The sequence below is a fragment of the Erpetoichthys calabaricus genome, chromosome 1 (genome assembly GCF_900747795.2).
Source record: "Erpetoichthys calabaricus chromosome 1, fErpCal1.3, whole genome shotgun sequence".
NCBI classification, from domain to species: Eukaryota; Metazoa; Chordata; class Cladistia; order Polypteriformes; family Polypteridae; genus Erpetoichthys; species Erpetoichthys calabaricus.
Window position 1 is genome coordinate 159,067,080 of NC_041394.2, and position 25,669 is coordinate 159,092,748.

Sequence of the window (25,669 nt, forward strand, 5' to 3'; positions counted from 1 at the left end):
ATTTAATTTTGTGGAAATTAGGATTATTTAGATATGATAGATAGATAGATAGATAGATAGATAGATAGATAGATAGATAGATAGATAGATAGATAGATAGATAGATAGATAGATAGATAGATAGATAGATAGATAGATAGATTGAAGCAGCTTTTAAGTGAAGAGAACCATGTAAAAAAGACCATATTATAAAGTTGGTAGGAGAAAAAGAGAGACAGAGTATATTATGATGCATACAAACAACTTGAAGAATATTGGTAGATATGCAAATGTAAAAGCAAATACTAAAATAGTGTGATAATTAGAAGACTGTATAAGATTTAAGCTCAAATAAACTAACCAGTGCATGTATGCTCGTAAGAAGATATGAAATAGTTACATGGGGACCTTGTAGACTACATGTTATTGTATTTAACTAAAGTTAGCTTTATTGACAGTGAGTGGGAGAGGGAGAGAGCTTGGGAGCATGCACTGATAATGTGTTGCCCAACCCACCACATGATGAACCACCTGGATTGGGGCCCAAGTGCAGCGGGTGACACCTCAGCAAGCTGGAGGACCTGTTTGCAGGGCTGGATGCAGATTACCGTCATACCCAGGACAAAGCAAAGTGACAAGACCACTGGAAATTATCAGTTGTCTGATTTTGGCAGGTGTAACTGTTCTAAAATCTTTACATAATCAGCCACCAAAGAACTCTATGAAGGAAAGGACTTGGAAGCATTGTTTTAGAAACATTGCAAAAGGAGAAGAGAAAGAGAGATACAGTAACATCATAAATAACAACAGGGAAACTTCTTTGACTTCTCTGTCAGCCTAGCCCCCTTCAGCATACAAACATACTCAAACATCTTGACTGGCCTAAGAGGAAAAAGAACACCTCAGCTGGATTAAGGAGATAAAGACTGCAATAGCTAAAAAGCCTTCTGATGTGAAGCTTGTTGTATGGACTTTGATTAGAATCATTCAGTCTTGTGTTATCTTCTGTGCTAACTTGTAGTGGTTGATATTCCTGGTTTTACTACAAATAAACATAAGTTTATACTGAAGTAAAGTTTGTTGTTATCTTACTGAAACTGCATTGTTTTTTTACTGAAAATAGCATTTACTGGAGGGTCAGAGGGACTGAGATGCTTATCCATGTTCTATAGAATCCTAGCCCTGGTCTTAAGTGTTAAAGGGTGCAGTAATGCAATGAGTTGTGCTTGCTCAGGTTAAATACTTTCTGAGGTAGTGAACTGTCAGCAAATACCAGTCTGTGATATTGGCAGAAACAGGCTCCTAACCTTTGTTAGGATATTTAGAGCAATCCTTTCAGTGTTGCTAGTCCCATAGGAAGAAATTATGGGAAATTGTACACTGGAATTGGTGTTAACAACTATTGAGAAAAAGCATTAATCTATAAACACAGTATTTACCTTTTAACAACTTAGTACAACATCACTTTAGGTACCAATATTCAATTATAACCCAAAACTCCTGGTCATTCAAACCGACAAGGGATAAGAGGGGTGCTGTCCATAAGTGTGGCTCCCCATTTGTAAGGGTGAATCTCAGTACACTGAGAATATGTCCGGTTATGTAATGATAGATTTTTAGGAGACCCACAAAAGCATTCCACTTCCTTGTGGTGTGGGCCATATGTTTAGCTCTAAACAACTAAGTGAATGCATCATTTTAGAGGTACACAAACTAAAACAGATAGCCACAAAACCTAAAAGGCTTATAGACAATTAGAAAAGGTTGAGAACCCCTAACAGACAACCACGTAAACCAACCAGTCAACTATCAAGGGGGAGACAGAAGGTGAAAGCACAAAAACGGGTGGAGAGTGCAAACACTTCACAAAGTATGTAGACAAGTGGGAGCTATGGGGGTTTAACTCTAACTAAAAAAAAAATTAAAAACATAACCTGGTGTCAACTTTTGTTAAAAAAAAAAAAATCACAAAACCTAGCCTGGAACATACAGTAAGTGCGAAAATATGTTTAAGGTTTTGTTTATATAGTGTGGGAGATGGCTGGCTGTTCATCCCGGCCAATACCCCCAGGCCGCTAGATGGAGCCCTCCCTGTAGCATGGGAGTGCCCCAAAGACCAGCAGGGAATCACGGACAATGGAGTTTTTATTTCCGACCCTGCTGGACACCGTGGGGCCCACCAGAGGACGCTGCAGGGAGGCTCGAGGACTTATACGTGCCCTATAACCCGGAAGTACGTCCTGATCACATGACCAGAAGGAACGGTGTGCTTCCAGGATGAAGAAAAGGACTTTTAATCTGACCTGGAAGTGATAACAAGTCATGGACTGCAGGGTTGGAACCACTTCCGGGTCAGGGACTATAAAGGACTGTGGGAAACCCCAGACGAGTGAGCTGAGCTGGGAGGAAGGGTGGCAACGCGTCTGGGAGTGGAGGAATTGTGATTGTTTATTGATTATATGAGTAGTATGGAGTGGAGGGTGCTTTGTGCACGTTATTATTATAAAAATAAAAAGTCTTGGACTTTTACCTGGTGTTTGGCGTGGTACCTGAGGGTTCAAGGGAGCAATAGCACCCCCAACTGTTACAACAGTGAGTTCTCTAGTCCACTTACTCTCTATTAACAAACATTGGTTCTATGGGCACCAGCCACTATTCCACTTACCTCTCGTGCTCAGCTGCACTATTTCTCTGCCAAGTCTAGCAACTCACCTACAGACTCCAAGCTCAGCAAGGGCTGAGGCTACTTTGTACCTGAAGCATTGGCAATTTCAGGAGCAAAGCCTGGAAACATTTTTGTGGTCTGCTACTCTAGATTTGCCCTTTCACTTGAACCTCAAAGACTATTTAAAAGGCCAACAATAACATTTATGTCTATAGCACATTTTCATAAAGAGTATGTATTTTAATGTGCGTCACAAGAAGTCAAAGAAATACTTACAAAAAAAAAATCAGAATAAAAAATAAGAATAACAATAATAATATTAATATTACATTTTATTTATATAGTGCCTTTCCCATGCTCAAGGCACTTCATAGAGTTTCATAAAGAAACAACAGGTATATGTAACATTGGATACAGATGTTTCCTGAATAGAACATTAAAATAGATAGATATAAGATATACAAAGACATTAAACAGAATAAAAGACAATACACCAGAGTAAAATACTAAACTCAATACTAAAAGAAAGCCTAGCAAATAACATTATTTGTGAGGTAACACATACACAAATTATATTGAGCACTGGACAGAGAGGAAGACTGAAAGAGGAGGCAGAATGTCAGGTAGTGCTAAAAGCCTTCCTGCATAGATCAGTTTCAAGTTGTTTTTTAAAAGACTGAATTGAGTCAGTTGATCTAATTCATTTAGGGATGTTGTTCCACAGTCTGGGTGCTATACAGCTAAAGGCCCTGTCACCCATTGAGTGCAGGTTAGTGCGGGGCACAACAACATTGCCAGAATCAGAGGACCTTAGCGGGCAAACAGGAGCATAGTGTTGAAGAAGGTCACTGACATAGTCTGGTACAGGGCCATTTGAAGCTTTGTAGGTTAATATTAGAATTTTATATTCAATTCTGTAAGATACAGAGAGCCAGTAGAGGCGAAGCAGGATGGGTGTTATGTGCTCACTGTTGCTGGTCTATGTTAGGCCTCTTGCAGCAGACTTTTGAATCAACTGGAGTTGTGATATAAGATTAGAAGCAGCACCTACCAGTAGGGAGTTACAATAATTGATGCAAGATGTGATAAAAGCAGGGACATGTTTCTCAGCATTAGAAAATGGGAGGAATGAGCAAACATGGGATATGTTATGGAGGAGAAAGTTTGAAAGTTTCTTAATGTGGTTTATGTGGGCAGAATAAGAAATGGTGGAATCAAAAATGACATCAAGATTCCTTGCATCAGACGAAGGTCTGATGAGATCACCATTTAGAGTGACTGAGAAGGAGCTCATTTTCTTAAGTTGTGCTTTAATGCCAATTTGCAGGAGTTCAGTTCTGTTGCAATTAAGAGTTCTGCTTCATCCAGGTTTTAATTTCACTGAGGCAAGTGAAATCAGACTGAAAGGGTTTCATAAAATTATTAGAAGTTAAGTATTTGGTGAGTTGGGAAGCTACAACACACTCAAGAACTTTTGACAGGAAAGGTAAGCGAGAGGCTGAAAATTGTTAAGGCTGTCAGCATCAAGACCAGACTTTTTTTAACACTGGGGTTACAGAAGCGATTTTAAAAGTAGCTGTCACAAAGCCAGTGTCAAGGGATGTATTTAGTGTTGTTGTAACAGTTGGGATTATGGCACAAAGGCAGAATTTATGAAGTGTGGTGGTGATGGGGTGCAGGATACAGGTAGTGGGCCTCATCTTACAAAGCAGGTCATTAACAAATGCAGATATGACTGGTGACAATTTAGAAAAAGAGCTGGATGGAGTGGGAAGACAGGGAAAGATATAATGGATGATGTATTTATATTAGCTGAGTTATTTAGATCAGTGGTTCCCAAACTCGGTCCTGGGGACCCACTGTGGCTGCAGGTTTTGTTCCAACCAACTTCCGTTTTTTCAATGGACTCTTAGCCTACTTAGGTGAGTCATTATTTCCCAGTTTCTATGTTTTGGAGTCAATGTAGAAATTACAAACTAAGTAATTACTAATAAGCAGTTATATTGAGAATATGTAGTTTTTTTAAGTCAGTAACAGTATTTTCAACATAATTTTCATTCTGCTTTTCCAGGTGTTCTGGTTAATTAATTGATTATTTATTAATTAGCAGGTCTGGCACTGCAGTCGTTGCTGCATTCATCATCCTGGATGTCTGCTATGCTGGTTGTTAATTGTCATTATTAGGGTCAAATGAATGGAGCAAACTACACAGGAAAAGGGAAAAATAATAGGAAAATTACAAAAGAGAGTTAAGCATTTATAGCTTTAGAAAAAAACAGAAATATTTCTAAATGTCTTATAAATGTAAAAAACATACTGTTGTGTTTTTCTGAATGCAGAATAAGAGAAGAGTAAAAAAGAAAAGCTAATACATGAGATCAGTTGTTATCGATTATTATCACCGATTATAAATCTGGTTGGAACAAAAACCTGCAGCCACAGTGGGTCCCCAGGACTTAGTTTGGGAACCACAGATTTAGATCTTTAATTTTATTGAGGAAAAAGTGGAGGAATTTTTCACAGACTTTGGTAGAGGAGGTAATTGGTCCAGATGCAGGTTAAAGTAGCTTATTAACTACAGAGAACACAACTGTTGGGTTATCATGACCACTTTCTATTATTCCCCCATAATGCATGTTCTTGGCTGCAGTTAGTGCCTCCCTGTAAGCCCTTTGATGGTCAGAGAAAACCTGGATGTGCATGGTGAAGCCAGTCTTACGTGACATTCTCTCAAGGCGCTGGCTAGTAGCTTTCATAGGCCGTAACTCTGAATTGTACCATGGAGCGTAGTACTTTAAGGAAACCTACTTTATTTAAAAGACGCTGTTTTATCTAGTGCTAAAGGAAAGGCTTTGTTATAGAGATCAACATGACTATCTAGTGTTGATGGAATAGGTGAAGGCAGAAAAAAATCAGAAATGTAACTAGCAAGAAGGAGAGATATTTTTAAGGTTTCTGAAAGAAATTTAACATTTACAGGTAAGAGGAGGGAGGGGTAATGAGAAAGTGAAAAGTACTGCTTTATGATCAGAGAGTCCCAAATCAATGCTGTAAGTGTTGCAGACAGATAAGCCAGACATGCTGATCAAGTCCAATATATGACCACCAAAGTGGGCAGGATAATCAACATGTTGCACCAAGTCAAAACAGTCCAGTAAGGATAGGAATTCATTTCTCAGCTTGCATGTAGTAAGGTCAATATGGATGTTGAAAACGCCAAGAAGAATGAAAGGGAACTTAAGTGGGTTAATAATTCAGTTGGATCAGATAAAAAAAGATGCATTGTATTTTGGGGGACGATAGAGAACAATGAATAAGACAGGACTTTGTTATTAGCTTAAAAGCCAGACACTAAAGAGACAATACACAGTCAAATGGGATTCTTTTAATGTTTAGTTCAGTTCTAACAATTACTGCAACTCCTCCTCGTCTTGAGCTGCGAGGCTCTGTGAAGTAAATGTATCTGGATGGTGTCGCCTCCATGAGAGATGTAAAATCGTTTGGTTTTTACCAAGTTTCTGTTAGGCAAAGCATGTCAAGGTTGGAGTCTGTAATGAATTCTGATAGTACCAGCTCTTTGCCATTAAGAGATCTTGAGCAAAACAATGCAATATTAGCTGACGAGGGTTCACTGTGGACAGATCCATGAGTTTTATTTTAACAAATTGTAGATTTGGCATACCAACACTCCTATTTCCAAAGCCATGAATAGGACTGCACATTCTTTATCAAATGCTGCCATTAAACTTTTCATCCGCAGCCTGTCACTGCCGGTGACCTGACCCGCGATGTAAATATTTTGGGCGCTGTACAATACCAGTGTCGTTTAGGACATTCCAGTCTGACCGTTTGCTCTGGATAAACTGTTCAGTATGAAGGAGTTTGTCACAAGAGTGTTTTAGCATAGTGCAGGGCAATACTTATCTGATAGTTTTAGAGAAGCAGCACAGCACAGTGGAGAAGGTAAGACAGGCAGGGTGGAGAGGAGAAGATGAGCAGCAATAGCAAGCAGCAGAAGAAGCATAGTAGTAGATATTACAAGATGCACCTGTAGATACCTAGAAGGATGGAGAAAGTGCTGCCTTCGGTAATATCATAAGATCAAACTGGATTTATTAAAGGCCGACACTTAGCTTCCAATCTTCGACACCTGTTTAATCTATACTAATAAAAGGCAAAGCCCTCACTGACTCACTCACTCACTCACTCACTGACTGACTGACTCACTCATCACTAATTCTCCAACTTCCCGTGTAGGTGGAAGGCTGAAATTTGGCAGGCTCATTCCTTACAGCTTACTTACAAAAGTTAGGCAGGTTTCATTTCAAAATTCAAAGCGTAATGGTCATAACTGGAACATATTTTTTGTCCATACACTGTAATGGAGGAGGCGGAGTCACGTATCGCGTCATCACGCCTCCTACGTAATCACGTGAACTAAAAACAAGGAAGAGATTTACAGCACGAGTCACACGCGGGAACGAAGGTAAATGACGTTAATTTTTGACTGTCTTTTAATACTGTGTAAGCATACATATTAACACATGTGCAATTAAACGTGTGCATTTACGGGGTGATTTCTCAGGCTTAAAAGCTCACCTTTTATCAAACGCGGGAACAAAGGTAACTGACGTTGTTCACTGTCTTTTAATACTGTGTAAGCATACATATTAACACATGTGCAATTAAACGTGTGCATTTACGGGGTGATTTCTCAGGCTTAAAAGCTCGCCTTTTACTAAAAAGGTAAATGCAAAACTATTTTCAATCAGTTTATTGAAACGCTCCGTTAAGGATTGCAATAACATATTCGCGACATAAAAGAACGAAGTAGGGGGAAATGGAGGAACAGCCGCAAACAGCGAAGAGCAAAAAATTAATTAAACAATTGAGAACGGAGCGAGTGAAGCATACAAGCATGTTCATAAGGGAAACAAAGCACGGTGTAAAACGTAAGTTTAAATTAAGTTTATAGAAACGCTCCCGCTGCGGATTGCAATAACATATTCGCGAGATAAAAGTTTAATGAGAAGACACAAGGTATAAACGAACCACACGCCGTGGCGCAACGTTAGGGGCAACAGTTTCAAACATTCTATGATCTGCTTCTCGCAACTGAAAGACGGCACATGGCGGATGTTAGCCGACTTGCTGACCGCAACGTTAGGGGCTTCAACTATGGCGCTGACGCCACATCTCAGTGCCAACACTTTGCAGACTCTACTTAAAAGACACGCCCTCCTCACTGGACAGTTAAAAAGACCAATGAAACTAACGATGACATCAAGTATTACCCAATCAAAAGTAGGAAAGGAGGCATCTTCATAAAATGCGTGTGGGATGATTTGCATCACACGCTGCTTTAAAAAAAAAATTATAAAAAAAATACGGGATAAATCCCGTCCAGTATTGATTCAAAACGGGACACGCAATTTCATTCTCAAACGCGGAACGATTCCGTATTTTAAAGGACGGGTGGCAACCCTACAGTGCCAGGTAACCACCCATACAATCAGATTGTGATTCACACTAGGAATGCAATGAATGTAATTACCCCGATCTACATACAAGGCGAAAGTCTTGCAACATTCAAAGATGATGGTTTGGGATAATTAGTACTTATTAAGTACACCATGGAACATAAAAGAGCTTATGAAGCCTTGAACCGAAAAAAGCAAGATCTCAGAGATCGTAAAAAAAAAAAAGGAGGTAATGTCGTTTTACTCGCTGTAGATTTTAGTCAAACATTACCAGTTATTCCACGAGGGAGACCAGCAGATGAACTCAACGCGTGTTTAAAATCCATGCTTCTCCCACGGTCGGTTATATGTCGCATGTTCTCGGGTAGGTACACCAAAAAATGTATACATTTAAGCATGTAATGGGCAAAGAAAAAATGAGGTATACCCGAAGGCACTGCAGTAGTACTCAATGTAACTTTACTTCTTAAATGTTAATGTTTTACTGTTTAATAATTTATACGCTTCTTATATATTGTTCAAATTCTTTTATCAAAATACCAGTGACAGCGCAATGCACGATAACATGGAGTGAATACACCATACGCATCTGCCCACGGCCGCCCTGGTGTGCGCAGATAGGAGTTGATTCTAAAATAAAATAAACATAAAAAGAGTAATACAATCATCACCCATAAAGCGGATAGCAGGCGTGACGTATTATATGTGTACCAGATTTCAAGTCAATAGGTGAAACGGTTTGCAAGCTACAGGTGATTTTAAATCCTGGACAGACCAATGAAAAGCCACAGTAGCAAATTATAGAAGAAGATTTTACTGTTTAATAATTTATATTTATATGAAATGTGCTTCTTATATATTACTTCATATTCTCATATGATAATGATGTTAATGTTGTTTATATTGATTTCTATGTTATTGTAAGTGCATCTATGTGTGTATATGTATGTATGTATGTATGTATGTGTATATATATATATATATATATATATATATATATATATATATATATATATATATATATATATATATAAAAAATATATATATAAAAAATATATGTGTATATGTATATATAATATATCTGTATATGTGTGTATATGTGTGTGTATATGTGTATATGTATATATATATGACAGCAACACTCATAACAATGACAACACAATTACATTGACAATCATGTTACGTTATTTTTAAAATGTTTCCTTTACTTTTTCATAACCTCTTTAACACACTACTTCTCCGCTGCGAAGCGCGGGTATTTTGCTAGTGTAATATATTTACCAGCAAAGTCAAACTCCCCAGAGATATTATTATCGTTGAATGCAGAAAAAGCATTTGATATGATTGAATGGAACTACCTTTTCACTACATTAGAGAAATTTGGGTTTGGCCCGAGCAAGCTTCAGTTTGTATTAACAACATTTGTTCAGACTACTTTAAACTAGAATGTGGTATCAGACAAGGATGCCCCTTGTCACCACTGCTATTTGCAATTGCCACTGAACGACTGGCAGTTCACTGTAGAAATGCTTATCAGATAAAGGGGATTATCAGAGAAGGACTTGAACAGAAAATTTCTCTATATGCAGATGATATTGTATTGTATAAATCAGACCCACAAAATACTGTACCTGCAGTCTTAACAGCACTTACAGAATTTCAAAAGATCTCTGGTCTAAGAATTAATTTAAATAAAAGTGTAGTCTTTCCAGTGAATTCACAAGCATACAATACAAGATTGGACACCTTCCCTTTTATCATTGTAAATCAGTTTAAATACCTAGGGGTAAATATCACAAGAAAACATAAAGCTTTTTATCAACAAAATTTCGCCATCTGTATGAAAAAAATTAAGCAAGACTTGCATCTCACTCTAGCTGGAAGAATTAACGTTGTTAAGAATATACTGTATATCCTTCCTAAGCTTCTCTTTTTATTTCAAAACATTCCAATATGCATTAATAAATCATTTTTTTAAGCAATTAGATTTAAACATTTGGAGTAACAACTACATTGATTTTTTAAACTTGTTAATATAAATTACAATCTTTTAGATAACCCATCTGAAGAGTTTTAAAACACTATGAAGTGGAGCTATGAATGTGATACTCAAAGCTAAAAGACTGAGGCATCTGTGAGCACTTGTGTCCAGTCCTAAATGATTGCTCATTTAGTATCAAGAATTCAACATAGAATCATTTAGTTGTGAAGCAAAAATATGTGGAAATATTATAAATAAACATTTTTAATGATCTGGTCTTGGATAATGTATAAGGGAACTGCACCAATATATAAAAATCTGTTGAAACACAGCCATGTTAATAATCATTTTTCTATTTTATAAAGCCTTCAAAGTAATGTAATTAAACTAAAAATTTCAGAAATTTTTGCTTTAAATATAGCATGTTAACCTATTTAGCTGTTTATTCATAAATTAGTGAGCATTTTCAAAAAATTTATGATGAAGACTTCTTGGATTACTGCAAATGAGGCCATGAAATTTGCATTGTCTTTATTAAAGTACATTAAAATTAGAAATAAAAAACTACACGATTCTAAACTGTAAAAACTGTTGACACTTGCATAAAGTACTGTAATAGATAACAGGCATTATTCTGGTGGGCCTCATCCCTGCAAAGGTGAGTCTGTCTCCTTTTCTGTGGGCATTGCTTGGTCCTGTCAGTGTCCTCTGCCACATCAGCCTGCATACAATCCTATTGTTTACCATACCAACTATCAAAGTGTTATTCACAAACTACAGTAATCCCTCCTCCATCGCGGGGGTTGCGTTCCAGAGCCACCCGCGAAATAAGAAAATCCGCGAAGTAGAAACCATATGTTTATATGGTTATTTTTATATTGTCATGCTTGGGTCACAGATTTGCGCAGAAACACAGGAGGTTGTAGAGAGACAGGAACGTTATTCAAACACTGCAAACAAACATTTGTCTCTTTTTCAAAAGTTTAAACTGTGCTCCATGACAAGACAGAGATGACAGTTCCGTCTCACAATTAAAAGAATGCAAACATATCTTCCTCTTCAAAGGAGTGCGCATCAGGAGCAGAGCATGTCAGAGAGATAGAGAATAGCAAACAAATCAATAGGACTGTTTGGCTTTTAAGTATGCGAAGCACCGCGGCACAAAGCTGTTGAAGGCGGCAGCTCACACCCCCTCCGTCAGGAGCAGACAAAGACAGAGAGAGACAGAGTTTGTTTTAAAATCAAAAATCAATACGTGCCCTTCGAGCTTTTAAGTATGCGAAGCACCGTGCAGCATGTCGCTTCAGGAAGCAGCTGTACAGAAGGTAGCAACGTGAAGATAATCTTTCAGCATTTTTAAACGAGCATCCGTATCGTCTAGGTGTGCGAACAGCCCCCCTGCTCACACCCCCTACGTCAGGATCAGAGAAAGTCAGCGCAAGAGAGAGAAAAGTAAGTTGGGTAGCTTCTCAGCCATCTGCCAATAGCGTCCCTTGTATGAAATCAACTGGGCAAACCAACTGAGGAAGCATGTACCAGAAATTAAAAGACCCATTGTCCGCAGAAATCCGCGAACCAGCAAAAAATCCGCGATATATATTTAAATATGCTTACATATAAAATCCGCGATGGAGTGAAGCTGCGAAAGGCGAAGCGCGATATAGCGAGGGATTACTGTATAATAAACAGTTGTTACTAGCTTAAGGTGCATAATATATGTAGTGGATACCAAAAATTGATGAAGCCATCATTATGTTCCAAAATATATTCTACCTGCATGTGTTTTTAAAGAATTACTGACAACCATTGGCCCCAGGTTTGGCTCAAGGTTATTGACTACCATAAACAGCTCATTAGCAAATGGTATTGTTCCTTCTTGTTTTAAACATTCCACATCTAGGCCCAACACTTCCCAATAAACAGTGACCAATTTTTTAGCTTCCTTTTCTTTCCAAGGTCCTCATTATCTCTAGCAGAACAGTATCTTTAATAAATGATACAGTACTGAATCAACACTCCTTGAAGTTACGAATGATTTGCTGCTAATGATTGACAGTGAATGTAACATAGTTGAAATTTTACTTGACTTTAGTGCTGCTTTTGATACAGTCGATAACAATATTCTTTTGGATGAGCTTAACAATGCTGTAATAGTAACAGCATTAAGATTGGTTTAGTTTCTTACCTGATAGGAAGATCTTTTTCAGTTGTTATACTTCCTCACACCTGTCCACATTTAGCTGTGGGGTATCAAAAGGAGTTATTTTCTGCCCCCCCTTTCCCTTTACATGTTTCCTTTCAGCCTGACCGGTAGTCGCTACAATATTCAATTCTTTTGATATGCTGATGATGCACAGCTCCATCTTTCATTAAAATCTGGCGATCTCTCCTTTCTGACAACTAATTCTAATTGTCCTTGGGATATTAAAAACTACATGGAATTTAACTTCCTCCAGCTTAACGAGAACAAAGCTGAAATACCATTTTTTTGGTCTTTCAGCTTCACTAAGAACCTTAAAGTTCAGTTTGGACCCCCTTCTGTATGTCTCCGTCCACATGTTACAAAATCTTGGCGTTATCTTTGACAATTTGTTGAAATTTGCCAAACAAATAAGTGCAGTTGTGTCTCACCCAGGGACCTAGAGACAGTCATGCATACATTTATCTCAAATGGACAATTGTAGTCATCTATACCTGGGGACTGCACAGTCCAAAATACTGTGCCAGACTTTTAACAGGCACAAAGAAAAGGGACCATATTTCCCCAGTGTTGGCCACATTACACTGGCTATCAGTAAAATTCAGAACTCAGTTCAAAGTTTTGTTTTTAAAGGACTCTATGGTCTTGTCTCTCAGTACACTTCAGATCTTCTCTAGCTAAAGTCCAAAGTTGACTGTGCTTTTTCTTTTGCTGCACCCAGGTTGTTGGATGCAATACCCTAACATGTCAGACTATCCCTGTCTACTGACATTTTTAAATCTCGTTCAAAGATGTATTTTTATTCAATGTCTTTTGATTCTGCTTAATCTCATATTTTGGTTTGTTTTTACAGTTTCTTTTTTAATGATTCTTTCTTAATTGTTTCTATTTTTATATTTTATTTTGTTTTTTCTAATTGAGTTTTATATTGTTTTTATTGTCTTTTGCTATTTCTAATTTATTTACTTTTTGGTCTATTGTATAGCACTGGTACAATTGACACTGTTTAAATAGCACTGGTACAATTGACACTGTTCTTTTTAAATGTTCTATATAAAAAAAATGAACTGACCTGACATAAATCTTCACATTTAATTGAAAATTCAGCTTCCATTGATATAAATTTATATAAAATAAATATAAATTGATATAAATGTGAATTTCCCCTTGGGATTAATAAAGTATCTATCTATCTATCTATCTATCTATCTATCTATCTATCTATCTAAAGACTGAAATTAAAATAAATGTCAGACCTATTTCACCTTTAATAAACATAATAGTTAAAAAAACAATACTATAAATGGAGAAAACGGACAATTTTTGAGTAGGATAATTGGCAAGAGGCGAAGTGGTGGCTCTAAGGTTAGGGATCTGCACTGGCAATTGGAATGTTGCCGGTTCAAATCCCATAAAACGCCAAAAGTGACTCTACTTCATTGGGCCCTTGAGTAAGGCCCTTAACCTGCAATTGCTCCGTCCTGGGTATGACATTAATCTGCATGCAGGCCCTCCAACCTGCAGGGAAAAACCTGGGGGCTGGTGGCAGAACTTGCACTCCAGCCACCATAACAAACCTTACACTGTTCCATTCCATCTTTACTAGTATGGCTGCACTCTGGTCCTAATCTGGGATCCTGAGTTGGTTTGTCATGTGGTGGGTGCAGCAGTGCGCTACATCATTGCATGCTCCTAAACTCTCTCTCATAATTAGCAAAAAAAAAAAAAAAAATTTCATGAGCTTTTCATAGCTGCTCTACTTATTAATATTTATGGCATGTTATTATTTGTATTTTTCGCATCTCCACCATATGCTGGTATTTACTTTATTAATACTACTTTAGTAGTATTTTTAATGTCAGCTGCAGTTGCCATCCATAGACATTACATTAAAATTTGAGCTGCTTCTGCCTGAATAAACTACTTCTGGATCAATAAGGCTATACTTGCAGTGTTCTATCATACAGTATGCTGAAGTATTACAATCTCCCAGATTTAAATTCACCACAATTGGGGAAGATTTCACTCTTCATAATAGCTGGTACAAAACATCTCAACTTTTGAAATTTGCCAATGCTGAAGATGAAGTATTACGATATTACTTATCATTACCTCCCACAATCATAAACTGAACAAAACAGATGAGGGATTCATATTCATATGAGGGACTCATATTTTCATACCAGTGGACCAAAGACACAGTATTTACTGTTGCCTCACAACTCCAGACTCGTAAGCTTCTGGTAAGGAGTTATCTGTGTGGAGTTTATTCAGTCTCAGTTTCTGCATGGGAGTTCCGAATGGATTCTAGTTGATTAGCAACCATGGCTTACTCCTGTTTGAGAGTGTGGGACTACACCCTGCCAGTACATTATTCAAGCTGATTTAGGCAACCCAACTTGCAATATACATGTATGTACCCTATTAAGAGCATGGTTTGTAGTGGCTAGCGCTACTTCTTCAAAGTTCCAGAACACCGCCCAGTTAACGTCTATGTTGTGCCTGTATCTTTTCCAAAGTGTGTCAGTTAGAGCCCTGCATGGGTCTCTCTGATTGCATTTGACCTGGGCCCAGAAGAATTCTGCAACCTGTCCCAAAGTCATTCACAGATATTATTAAAGACAAGTGCAGGATAATAGCCATTTGTAAATGTACACTTAGTGTAAATTAATAGTATAAAATTACCAAAAGCCAATGTATTTTAAAGGTGAGCAGCAAAAAGTAATGTGAAAGTAGTGATCATTCTGAATTAGCTTACACACAGTATATTGCTATACAAACACAACACTCCTCTGCCTCTGTATTAGGATAGAAATAGGAGGAAATTGCATGAATTTTATAAATTTATTTCTCTAAATAACTTTTTTGTCTGTTTTTCACATTGTATTACTGTCACTATTCTCTGGAATACATGCAAGTAACGATTTCATTGTAAAATGTACACATAACAATAAACTTGAATTTTACCTTCAATACAAGTAAAAATCTTTATATTCACATACACAGTACCATAAACAGTCCCTTTGACTTGAAACTTACATATTTTAACAAACTTAGTTCTCTAATATCAATGTTTTTATTTAAACATTTAACTTAGTTACATTATTCTTATTATACAGTACATTATTATACCTCTTTGGGGTTTGTTAAAAATGTGACCCTGTTGCACTCTCTTGTTTATAGCCCTTTGTTCCACCAGCACTGACACAACCTGACATCTTGAACTAATTCACAGTTCACTCTGCTTCATTTGAAACTGACTGGTGTCACCTCACTTGCATGACAGGGTCATGCTAATACATTATTTAAACCTGAAATGAAGGTTTTCATTCATGCCATATTGCATACTTTTCCAACCACTTGCTCTGAAAATTTTTGCATGGGCACACAGATCATTCCTTCACAATACACATAAAGTTTATTTATAAAATTGAAACAATGTTTCTGATGCTGAATTATACTTTATCAGTGGTATATTAACTTTGTGGCTGCCTGGAACTTTTATTGTTAACACATTATTTTTCAAACAGTAATGACACCACAGCATGATTATAAATTCTCAGGTGTTTGTGCCAATGTACTGAATAAAACATGATGTAAAGAACCTTACTAGTTAGTAAAAAATGCATAAGTTTTCTCATAGCTAGTATAAATTGTTTCTAGAACTAAGTTTATTTTTTAATGTCTGTTAGGTAGCACGGACTCCTTCCTGAATAATTCCAACTACAGTACTCGAATAATTAAGGCATCAGAATTTCTAAGCCTCCTATTTCTATGCATCTCTATGTAAAGCCCCTCTTTTATCATGTTGTTTTAGTCCACTGAAGGGATGTCTGTTCTTTATATTCAACATTTGACTGACTCAACAGATAACTGAGGAATAGTCCGACATTGTGCTTACATAGCAAATTGACTTTTTTTTAATCATTCGTTAGGAGCTCGGGACAACTTTCCATTTCATGGAACACTGCACTGACTTGCTACAGTTGCTTACATTAAAAGTTTCTAACTCCAGAATATAATTGTTGTGAATATTGATTGCGGGGTAACTGGGTTAAGATCAGTGTTAAAGCTGATTCAAGTTTAATTTGTTTATTCAATATTTTAAAGCTCATTTGTTTAATAAAAAATCAGTTTAAAGAATTACTTTTCATCAGTTATCATGTACAGTGCCTAGCATATATAAGATTTTACTGAAAAGCAGTTGCTAAACAAAAGAGGAATGGCTTAAGATAAAAGAAGTCATAAGGTTGACAGGTTTTAACTGAAAAATATAGAAGTTTAACAAATACAACAAAATGCATATGTATGAGGATAAAATGGAAATCTGTTCAGACAGCATACATTTCTCAGCTATTCTGGAAAATAGTCATTTATTCTTACAGCCATTTTCTTTTATAATATTACTATAATTTAACAATTAAACATACACAGGTGTATGAAAAAATATCTAATCCTAAACATAACACATAAAAAACGAGAGTTAAGATGCATCTGAAATCCCACCCTTACTCAGTGTAGAAAGCACTGTGATATAAAAATGCCTACTGTATTATAGTTCCTCATTTTAATTAAAATACTAACAGTTAAGCAGAAATATACACAGAAAGTCAGCAAACATATTTTAGAAAAACACTAATAAATACTTGTCAAAGTACTCAGAAGGTATCTCTTTTTGTCTAGTTTTAGGTCATTCAATATTCTGTTTCCATTCAGAGTTATGGAGGTGTATTATAAATGTTCCAGTTAAGCAAAATTAGTAGGCACACTAACAACATTGTATAAGAGATCACTGTGAGTTTAATGCTAATCTAATCCATTCCAATGTTTCTCCAGATTAACAGTACTGTATTGCTGGAGGGTATGCAAGCTTCAGACAAGTCCTTTTGCTCCTCTCCCCAAGAAATGAGTTCTCTGGAGTATTAATTAATAATGGGAAAATTTTGGTTTAGGGCTTTCTAATACAAAGAAAGCAAAGATGAGAACATTAGAAACAAATTGACAAGAACAGGCCATTCAGCCCAACAAAACTTGCCAATATCATCCACCTAATTCCTACAAAATAACATCAAGTCAAGTTTTGAATGTACCTAGAATCCTGCTGTCTACCCCACTATTTGGTAACTTACTCCATATCTCTACAGGTCCCTGTGTGAAGAAAAACTTACAAATGTCTGTGAAACATTCCCCTGTACGTTTTCAGCTATAACCCTGTGTACTTGTTCAACCTATTTAAAGTAACAGCCTCGATCCACTGTACTTAAATCATGTCACCTCTTAATCTCTGTTTGCTTAAACTGAAAAGGTTCAACTTTAATCTTTCCTTGTAACTCATCCCTTGAGGTCCTGGAATCAGCTTATTACTCATCTCTGACCTTTTTTGTAGTCCCGAGATCAAAACTACTCCATGTGAGGCCTTACTAGTGTATTATAATGTTTAAGCATACTCTCATTTAACTTGTACTCTACACATTATGCTGTGTAATCTAAAATTCTGTTAATGTTCGTAATGGCTTCAGTGTCTGGAAGTTATTAGTGACAAGTTACTGTAACTATGACTCTTAAGTCCTTCTCAAAAGCAGTAATTTCAAGTTTCAGACCTCCAACTGTGTATTCAAATGTAACATTTTTACTTCCTATATGTAACACTTTACATTTGCTTACATTAAATTTTATCTGTCACAAATCTAAGCCTGTAATGCTGTACAAGTCTGTCAGTAATGATTCAATGGATTCATAAATTATAAAGCTCAAAAAAAGTCAATTAAAAGTAAATTATGACATATTCATTTTTGTCAATTACTCAAAAAAAGTCCAAAAGATTGTTTGACAGGATCCTCTTCTCATAAACCTATTGCTGTGTTTTAATATATCATTGTCATTCAGGGGTAATTTATTTCAGATCTGTAAATTCTGTTATGAACACCAGATAGGCTGGGTGTCCAGAATGCTTATTTGACCAAAAACAATGAACTGGAAATGGAAAACAGGTTTATTAAAATTACCAAAGGAGCCCAAACTAAAACACAAAAGCAAAAATCTTAGTCAAAATAATTTAAAGCAAAAGGTCCTCCCTGACTAATGCTAAACTTCATAGTAGCATTGTGTGGTATACTGATACTGAAAAAGTGAACTGATTTTAAGAACTCATATTAGGAATTAACTCAAGAACTTCAATGATAAACTCTTGATCATTCAATTTCGGTGCATATATTTTGACCAGACTTAATTTTAGTTTTTCCCAAAACTGTAATATAGCATCAGGGTCCACTTTTACCTTAATAAATGGGATTGCATTGTGAATGGTGATGGCAAAGGGGATTACAGTGTGAAACAGAATTCTTTTAATTTTTTAATTCTGTTTGTTATAGGTACAGTGAAACACTCAACCAATCAAATCTCTTTTCAACCAAATCTGGTCACTTGTAATTAAATGGGTTTCCTGCAAAAATGTTATACGTGGCCCCAAAAAACTAAAATGTGTGAATACTTTTCCACATGGAGCTCATGGCTACAACCTGTGACATTTCAGTTTACTAACTTTAATATACCATCAGTGCTATATGGTCTTTGTTTTTCAGAATCATCTTCCAATATAGAAGAAGAAAATTAAGACCTCCTTAGATTTTTAAAATTTTCATCAAGATTCCATATGTTCTAGAATCAGTGACTTGGATAGAATATATGCTTGGGCAGATTTGTAGAAGATGAAATGTAATCTAAGAAAATGTAAAAGTGTTTCAAGAAGGAAGTAAAAAAGTTTCATTCGAATATACCATGTCTGAAGCTTGAATTTACACATATTAAAAGCAAGAATTCATAGTGATTTGTCAATATCTACATCAAGACAGTGTACAGATGCCATTAAGAAGGCTAACAGAAAGTTAGGTTACTTCGTATAGCTCAATGTGTAGAATACAAGTCCTAGGTTATGCTTAAAATATATATCTCACTGGTGGGGCCTGATCTGGAGCACTAGAAAAGCTTCAAGAAAGAACAACTAGACTGATTCCGGGACTGCAAGGTATGACTTATGAGGAAAGATTGAAGTAGTTGATGCTTCACTGTGTCAGCATCTTAACGTAGCAGAGTGATTTGCATGATCAATCAGGAGGAGTTGTGGATTGGGGCACCCATGTCAGCAAAAGTGGACTTAGACTGACTCAATGACCTCCTGCATCCCACAAAGGATCTATCCAAAGTGTTGCAAGTTCCTGCTACCACTCGTCATCCTGTACACAGTTTGCCACTTGGAGTCCCAAGGAAGTTAAGTGGTATGATTGAGGATTGTGCACCCTCACCATTACTAATATCAAAAACACCTTTGTGCGGACTCTTCCTTCCATCCAATTTGCAGCGATGGGCAGGAGATGGACAGAACTACCACTGGGCGATGGTGTATGTTCTCAGCATGGAACCTGCACATATGGTGATATTGGTGTGATGGCCATTCAGAGGCAAACCTTGGACAAGTGCCTTGTTTATGTCCTGCCGGAGTGATTAGGCAGCCTTTTTTTAAGGATAGCACTGCCTACCCCTAACTGGGAGGGAACAATAAAAGGTGCCCTAAACAAAGTTTGTCCCACCTGTACTTGGCCAGGCAACCACACCTGGTGAGTCATCACTATACATGAGGTTGAAAAACTTCAAAATCTCTCATCCTCACTTCTTAAAATATCAGTACACTTATGGATTTGATCACTACAGATTAACTACCTCAGAGAACAGAGCTCCAGTGTTACAAAGTAGACAGACATCTTCTCCCTCAGTAAAAGAGTCTCGCTAATGAAGAATCCATCACTGAAACCATAGCTGGGAATGCATTCTTCTGGAAAGCACACCCACTATTAGTGTTCTAGATCCATGGAATTAGCCTTGCTGTCAAGAATGAGCTCCTCCTGAAAATCACGGAGTACCCTGTGTGCATCAGCTTACTCTTAACACTAGAATTACCAGAGCCTACGAAAAAACCTGCAGATCCGGCCCACCTTAAATCCGTTCGCACCTCTCCCTCAGCATCTTTTGTCCTGTAAATGTGCTGATTAAGACAAGCAGCAAGCAGCCTGCTATTCCATCCCCCCACTGACTTAGAATGTGCACAAACTTCTCCCAGCTCATGCCTTGATTGATTATCTGGGAGTGAAGTGCTGGAGTCTTAGAGTGGAATAGATCGTTATTTGGAACACATGCATTTCATGTGTGTTCCATTTCTACAATAATCTGTGTAAACACATTGTTAAAACAAACGTTTTTCATATTTTAGTAGTAAATGACAAAATGTTGGCATAAACTATAGAATGTGTGAAGCCTGAAGAAGATCAAAGATCAAATAAACACTTTCACAAAAGGTACGCATTTGTTATGACCGCTTCGGTGGCACAACAGTATCAACTGTTGACTGAAAATCAAAACTTCACGGGTTCGAGACCGGACGAGTCCGTTTCGTTTTGAGAAGTGAGCTGCTCTTATTCTTACTATCTTAGAATAAAAACATACATTTGATTTCAGTCTGTAACAGCCGGTGTAAATTTAAGAAACTTGTAAAGCTTAGCTTTGTTTTTTTTTTATTCAGTTTTATTCTCTCAGTCGCGTTCACGATTCAACACCCCAATACCTGGACGGTGTATGTGCCCAAAAAAGAAGTCTGACTGCATTCTCGCACCATTGCTCGCGTACTGAAGTGTCAGAGTGCACTTTTCGTAGCATTACACATGTACTTTTTGAGCATGCCCGTGTTGATTAAACACAGGAAGCTCTGCAGTCTACTTGTGACTTTACGCTGTAGGAAGTAACTAAATCCAAATAAATAACATTCGTGATACCACAAAGGCAGCTCGAGACGCTTGCTAGGGATTGCGTGCTTTGTAGATGAACCGTCATAGGAGGAGTCTGTCACTTCAAACAACAATGGACCCATCAACAAGAGGAGAATAGAGTAGCAAGACATCTTTATTGACATCAACCTTCTGTACCTGGGGGACAATTCCCCTGCCCATCATGCCCCTGTGTCTGCATTTCCTGAATTGGGCTGCCTTCCCACAAGCAAACACACAGGATTTGGAGTGCCAAAGATGGATAAATGGATGGGAAGCGTCATCATCAGATGAAAGGATAGTCATGACTAATTGAAGAAGTTGAACCTTGCCTTTTTAGTTTAAACTAATGGAAGATTAAGAAGGAATTAGTACATTGGATACAGGCTGCTACTTTAAAGGGGACAAAGATTAAAATGTTTTAAGTGTAAATATCACATAAATATTAGGAAATTTTCCTCTACAAAGAGAACCATGGACACATGGAATAATTTACCAAATAGTGAGGTAGACAGTAGGAATTTAGGGACCTTCAAAACTCAATTTGATTTTATTTTGAAGAATTTTGGAGGATAGGATTGGCAAGCCTGTTCTTGTTGAAATATTAGTAATGTTCAAAAATATATGACAAATTGCTGAAATTTGATTAAGTGAGGAACAAATATTTATTGATGACGTATACTTGCCAAGTTATCTGGAAGGTGAAATGCTGGCAGATGTAGTTTGTGCTTAAGATAGAAAATGTAAATACAAGCCTCTAAAAAATAAAGCTGAAACACTGGTATCAGACTTGTCAAGAAAAAATTAGATATTATGTGCAAGGTAGCCCACATTGCATTTTCTTTTGAGAAATAAGTTATTATTGGAAGAGCTTAATTTTTGTCATTAAACCTTTCGCCAAATTTGCACAACATTTCAGTGAATGGAGTCCTTGCTGGCCAATTATAATTGGAACCAGGGTAATAATGGGCTATTTCTGGGTTGAGGTACAACAGCAGCTCATGGATTATATACCCACACAAATCGAAAAGCAATAGACAGCTGTTTGGAAAAGGATGTCCAGAGCTGTTCTGTTATGCCATCTGGTCCCAGCTGCCTTGTTGGTTTTGGCTTGGCATAGAAATTTTTCCCCTTCAGCTATGTTGATATCCACAAAAATGTTACCCATTTTTCCACAGCATTTCCATTTCCTTTTTATTTTCTTAAATTCTGCCAAAACCAAAACGGGTGCTGTGCAGTGTCATCACAGTGATATAAAGTAATGAGACATATGTGTTTAATACTGTAATATGTTACATTTTTGGTTAGGCTTTGGTGATTTAAGAAATCAGACTTCTCCTTATTTTGACACAATAGCAGCATTGATTTGATCTGTTGTTATGAATGAAAGGATCATAATGGCTTGTTATTGCTTTTCAACATTTCACCATTATCGTACAGTTATTAAGGGCATGAGACCCAGTTCATCAATGTCATACTACATTTCATGACTATAATAAAATTAAGCTGCCTCTTGTGGAGACTCCTGCACAACTACACAAACTTGGTTTCTTCTTAAAAATGAAGTGTTTTGGACTTCTTTTAGATGCCTAAAAATATCCCTAACACTCTGAACTTTGTTAGTTACTGTATATTTCTAACAGAAAATAAAATGTTATTCTGTCATCAGTGTAACATCACCAGAGACAGATGGTTCCAAAATAAATTATTTCCTTTCCTCTCTTTTGAGTTACTGATTCTTTCTGCACATTAGCTTTGCAACACAAATACAAGAGGAGAAGCAAGACACAATTGCACAATCATGCACACACTCATACTCACATTCACCCAATTAAAGTAGTAAATTAATCCAACACACATCTTTAGGAAAGAAAAAAAAAAGCTAAAATAACTACATTATTATAAATCACAGCAATCAAGTATTCTAGGAAAAGAGGAATAAAGGGAGGCATACCTGGTACGCCTCCTTTCAGAGGCAGAACTGAGGTGATACTGTTCTCCATTTCGGAATCCTGGTCGAGGCCTCTGTAATTTGATTTCTTTGAGGGCTGCAGTACACTCCAGAACACTCTGTGTCCCATTAACCCGGTTTGGTGATGCACCCACACTAAGAGAGCGGGTCAGAGAAGGAGACTGACTAAAAGGCCAAGGAAGGCCCTTCTGCTCTTCCTTCAGGGCTAGATAAACACAATAACATGAGCTTTCAGCCAATGATCTAAAAATGTTTATGTACTATACTATATTAGCCTTTTGTGTCAATAAAACAATTATGAAAAGACCCATAACAAACTTATAAAATTAAGTAAAGGAGGAAGCACACATTTCTACTTACATATTTGTTGGCTCCTAATGTACTTAAGTGTTCCTTTTTATCATTAAATACTTATTCAACCAAAAATAGTTTTTACTTTTATAAAAGGAAAAGCTTATATCCATTCAAATTCAATATACTGTTTAAAGGTGTCTATTTATATATTTTTCTCTTTTTATGGCACACATAAGAACTTTGCTCAGCCAAAAATTAACAATAGCTCAATTAATGAGGTAACTTAACCATTAAAGCACTCAAGTCATTCTGTATTTGTTAACTATGGCTGGTACGTTGTTACATGAAGTTTATAGAAGCAAAAAAATTAGGATTTTAATAACTTACTTTTAATTGACAACTGGCTGATAATACCACATTATAACACTAAGCCTAAGAATTGCCTTGGGCAAAGCTGCCAAACATATGAGTAAAGAAATGTTCACCTCAGGATACATGGAAAGTCCAGCTTTAATAGCTTAATGTTCTCATATACAATACCATGGGAAGGGTAGCATAACTACCTGTAAATGAGACCCCCTATGACTGTTGCAGCAGAAACAGTTTTTAAGAGGGCTCATTACAGCACCACCCTCTAAAACTGAAAGCATGCACTTGAACTGGTTTTTCAATAATTAAAAAAAAAAAAAGTCATAATGCTTCTACGAAATTACACACCACCCTACAAGCTCAAAAGCAAGAATACTAATATGCAATAGTGATAGCCTCCCAGTTTACAATGCTCTTTTATATAGACTTGTCTTGAAGAAAACTCAATAACTCTGCTATAAGAACTTGTTCAAACAAAAACCTCATTCAGCCAGGATGTTTCAGCTAAGTACCCATTTGGTGCCCGTCATGGAGTAGCTCCTCTAGGTTTGTGAAGCCGCAAAATTACATTTTTAAAATAAAGACATTTTTTGGCTTATTTTTTTAAATTACATGTTCATGTGAGAACTCTGGAAAGACTGGAAAGGCACAGAGATATAAACCAAATGGTAGCCACAGACAAAGAAATGTAGGGATGTCTTGGTTGCAACTTCTACAGTCCTAACAGAAGGAAAGAGGGGAATCACAGTAGCACAGCTAACAATGAAGAAAACAGAAATGTGCTTTGGTATTCGTACAAAGCTCCATTGTGTTGCATCCTTTAATCTGTTGTTTGTGAAAATATTAACTCATTACAGTTTCACTAATTTTCTTCTTGAGAACAGATTGCTGGTACTCAAGACCGATAACAAACATATGTGTAAAACTGGCATATCCATTGGCTACAGTTTTTTGCAGTATCCCAAAACAAACGTTTAAAATATTACACTTGCTAAAAATTTGCTCAGTATCTGGTCTTACTATAGCAATATATTCTGCATAGCAGTAGAACCATGAAATACCCATGTCTTACTTCAAAATGCACCTTGTGTCTAAGATCCAGCAGCCATAAGTGTTCGTAGCCTGCTATTTCCACAGACTGTATTCTGTACTGATGCTACGTCTGTGACGGTGACTAAATGCATTTGATTAATGATTTTTGAGAACTATTGTTATTTATTAATAAACAAAGTCCACATGAATTGTTTAGAGTCACATCTATTTACCTTTTACTGTTTTTTAGCTTTGTGAGAGTACTGTTCGCATTTTCAGAGCAATTAATATAGGCAAACAATCACATCTGATCACAAAAGGTAAGATGAGCAATCAAACCTTTGTTGGCTCTACAATAACATACTAGCTTCTATTTGTCAGGCTAGTGTTAATGTTTTCTAAGAATTATTACAAAAAAAATCTTTAGTTTTGCCTCAACAAGCTTTTGATTAGCTTCCATTTTGCTGCTAAAACATTTTGTGCCTTCAATAACAAATTTTACTGTTAATTTCTTGCCCCTTTTTCATGGCAGTGGAAGAATAATCAGTGCAACCTTACAAGTTAATCACTTCCAGTTGATATCATTATCCATGAAGGTGGGTATTGACATTATAAATTAGGGAAATACAATAGTAAAAATTGGACCAATACTTGATTAATAGGGGATGCTGTAACTATGACAGGGAATGCAATACACATGTAAGGTATGTAAGACATTGAATGGTCTTCTGTGGGTTATAAGGCCACTTGGTTCATAGTTTGGTTACGGTCTGCCATTAAAAATCTGTATACGCTTTCATGATCTCTTTTTGTTTGCATTAGGTTTTCCTTTAGACTCCAATTTCTTAATACACACTCTTAGATTTATTGGCCCAGTTCAGATA

General features: G+C 36.8%; 1 protein-coding gene across 2 annotated transcripts in view; it reads right to left on the reverse strand.

Moving 5' to 3' along the window:
* atat1 (alpha tubulin acetyltransferase 1) overlaps positions 1-25,669 on the reverse strand; it is a 63,943-nt gene that overhangs the window by 13,065 nt on the left and 25,209 nt on the right. For both annotated transcript variants that reach the window (XM_051920636.1, XM_051920633.1), the window contains one exon: positions 23,073-23,295. In XM_051920636.1, coding sequence (XP_051776596.1) covers positions 23,073-23,295 — 223 coding nt within the window. The remainder of the gene's footprint in view (positions 1-23,072; positions 23,296-25,669) is intronic.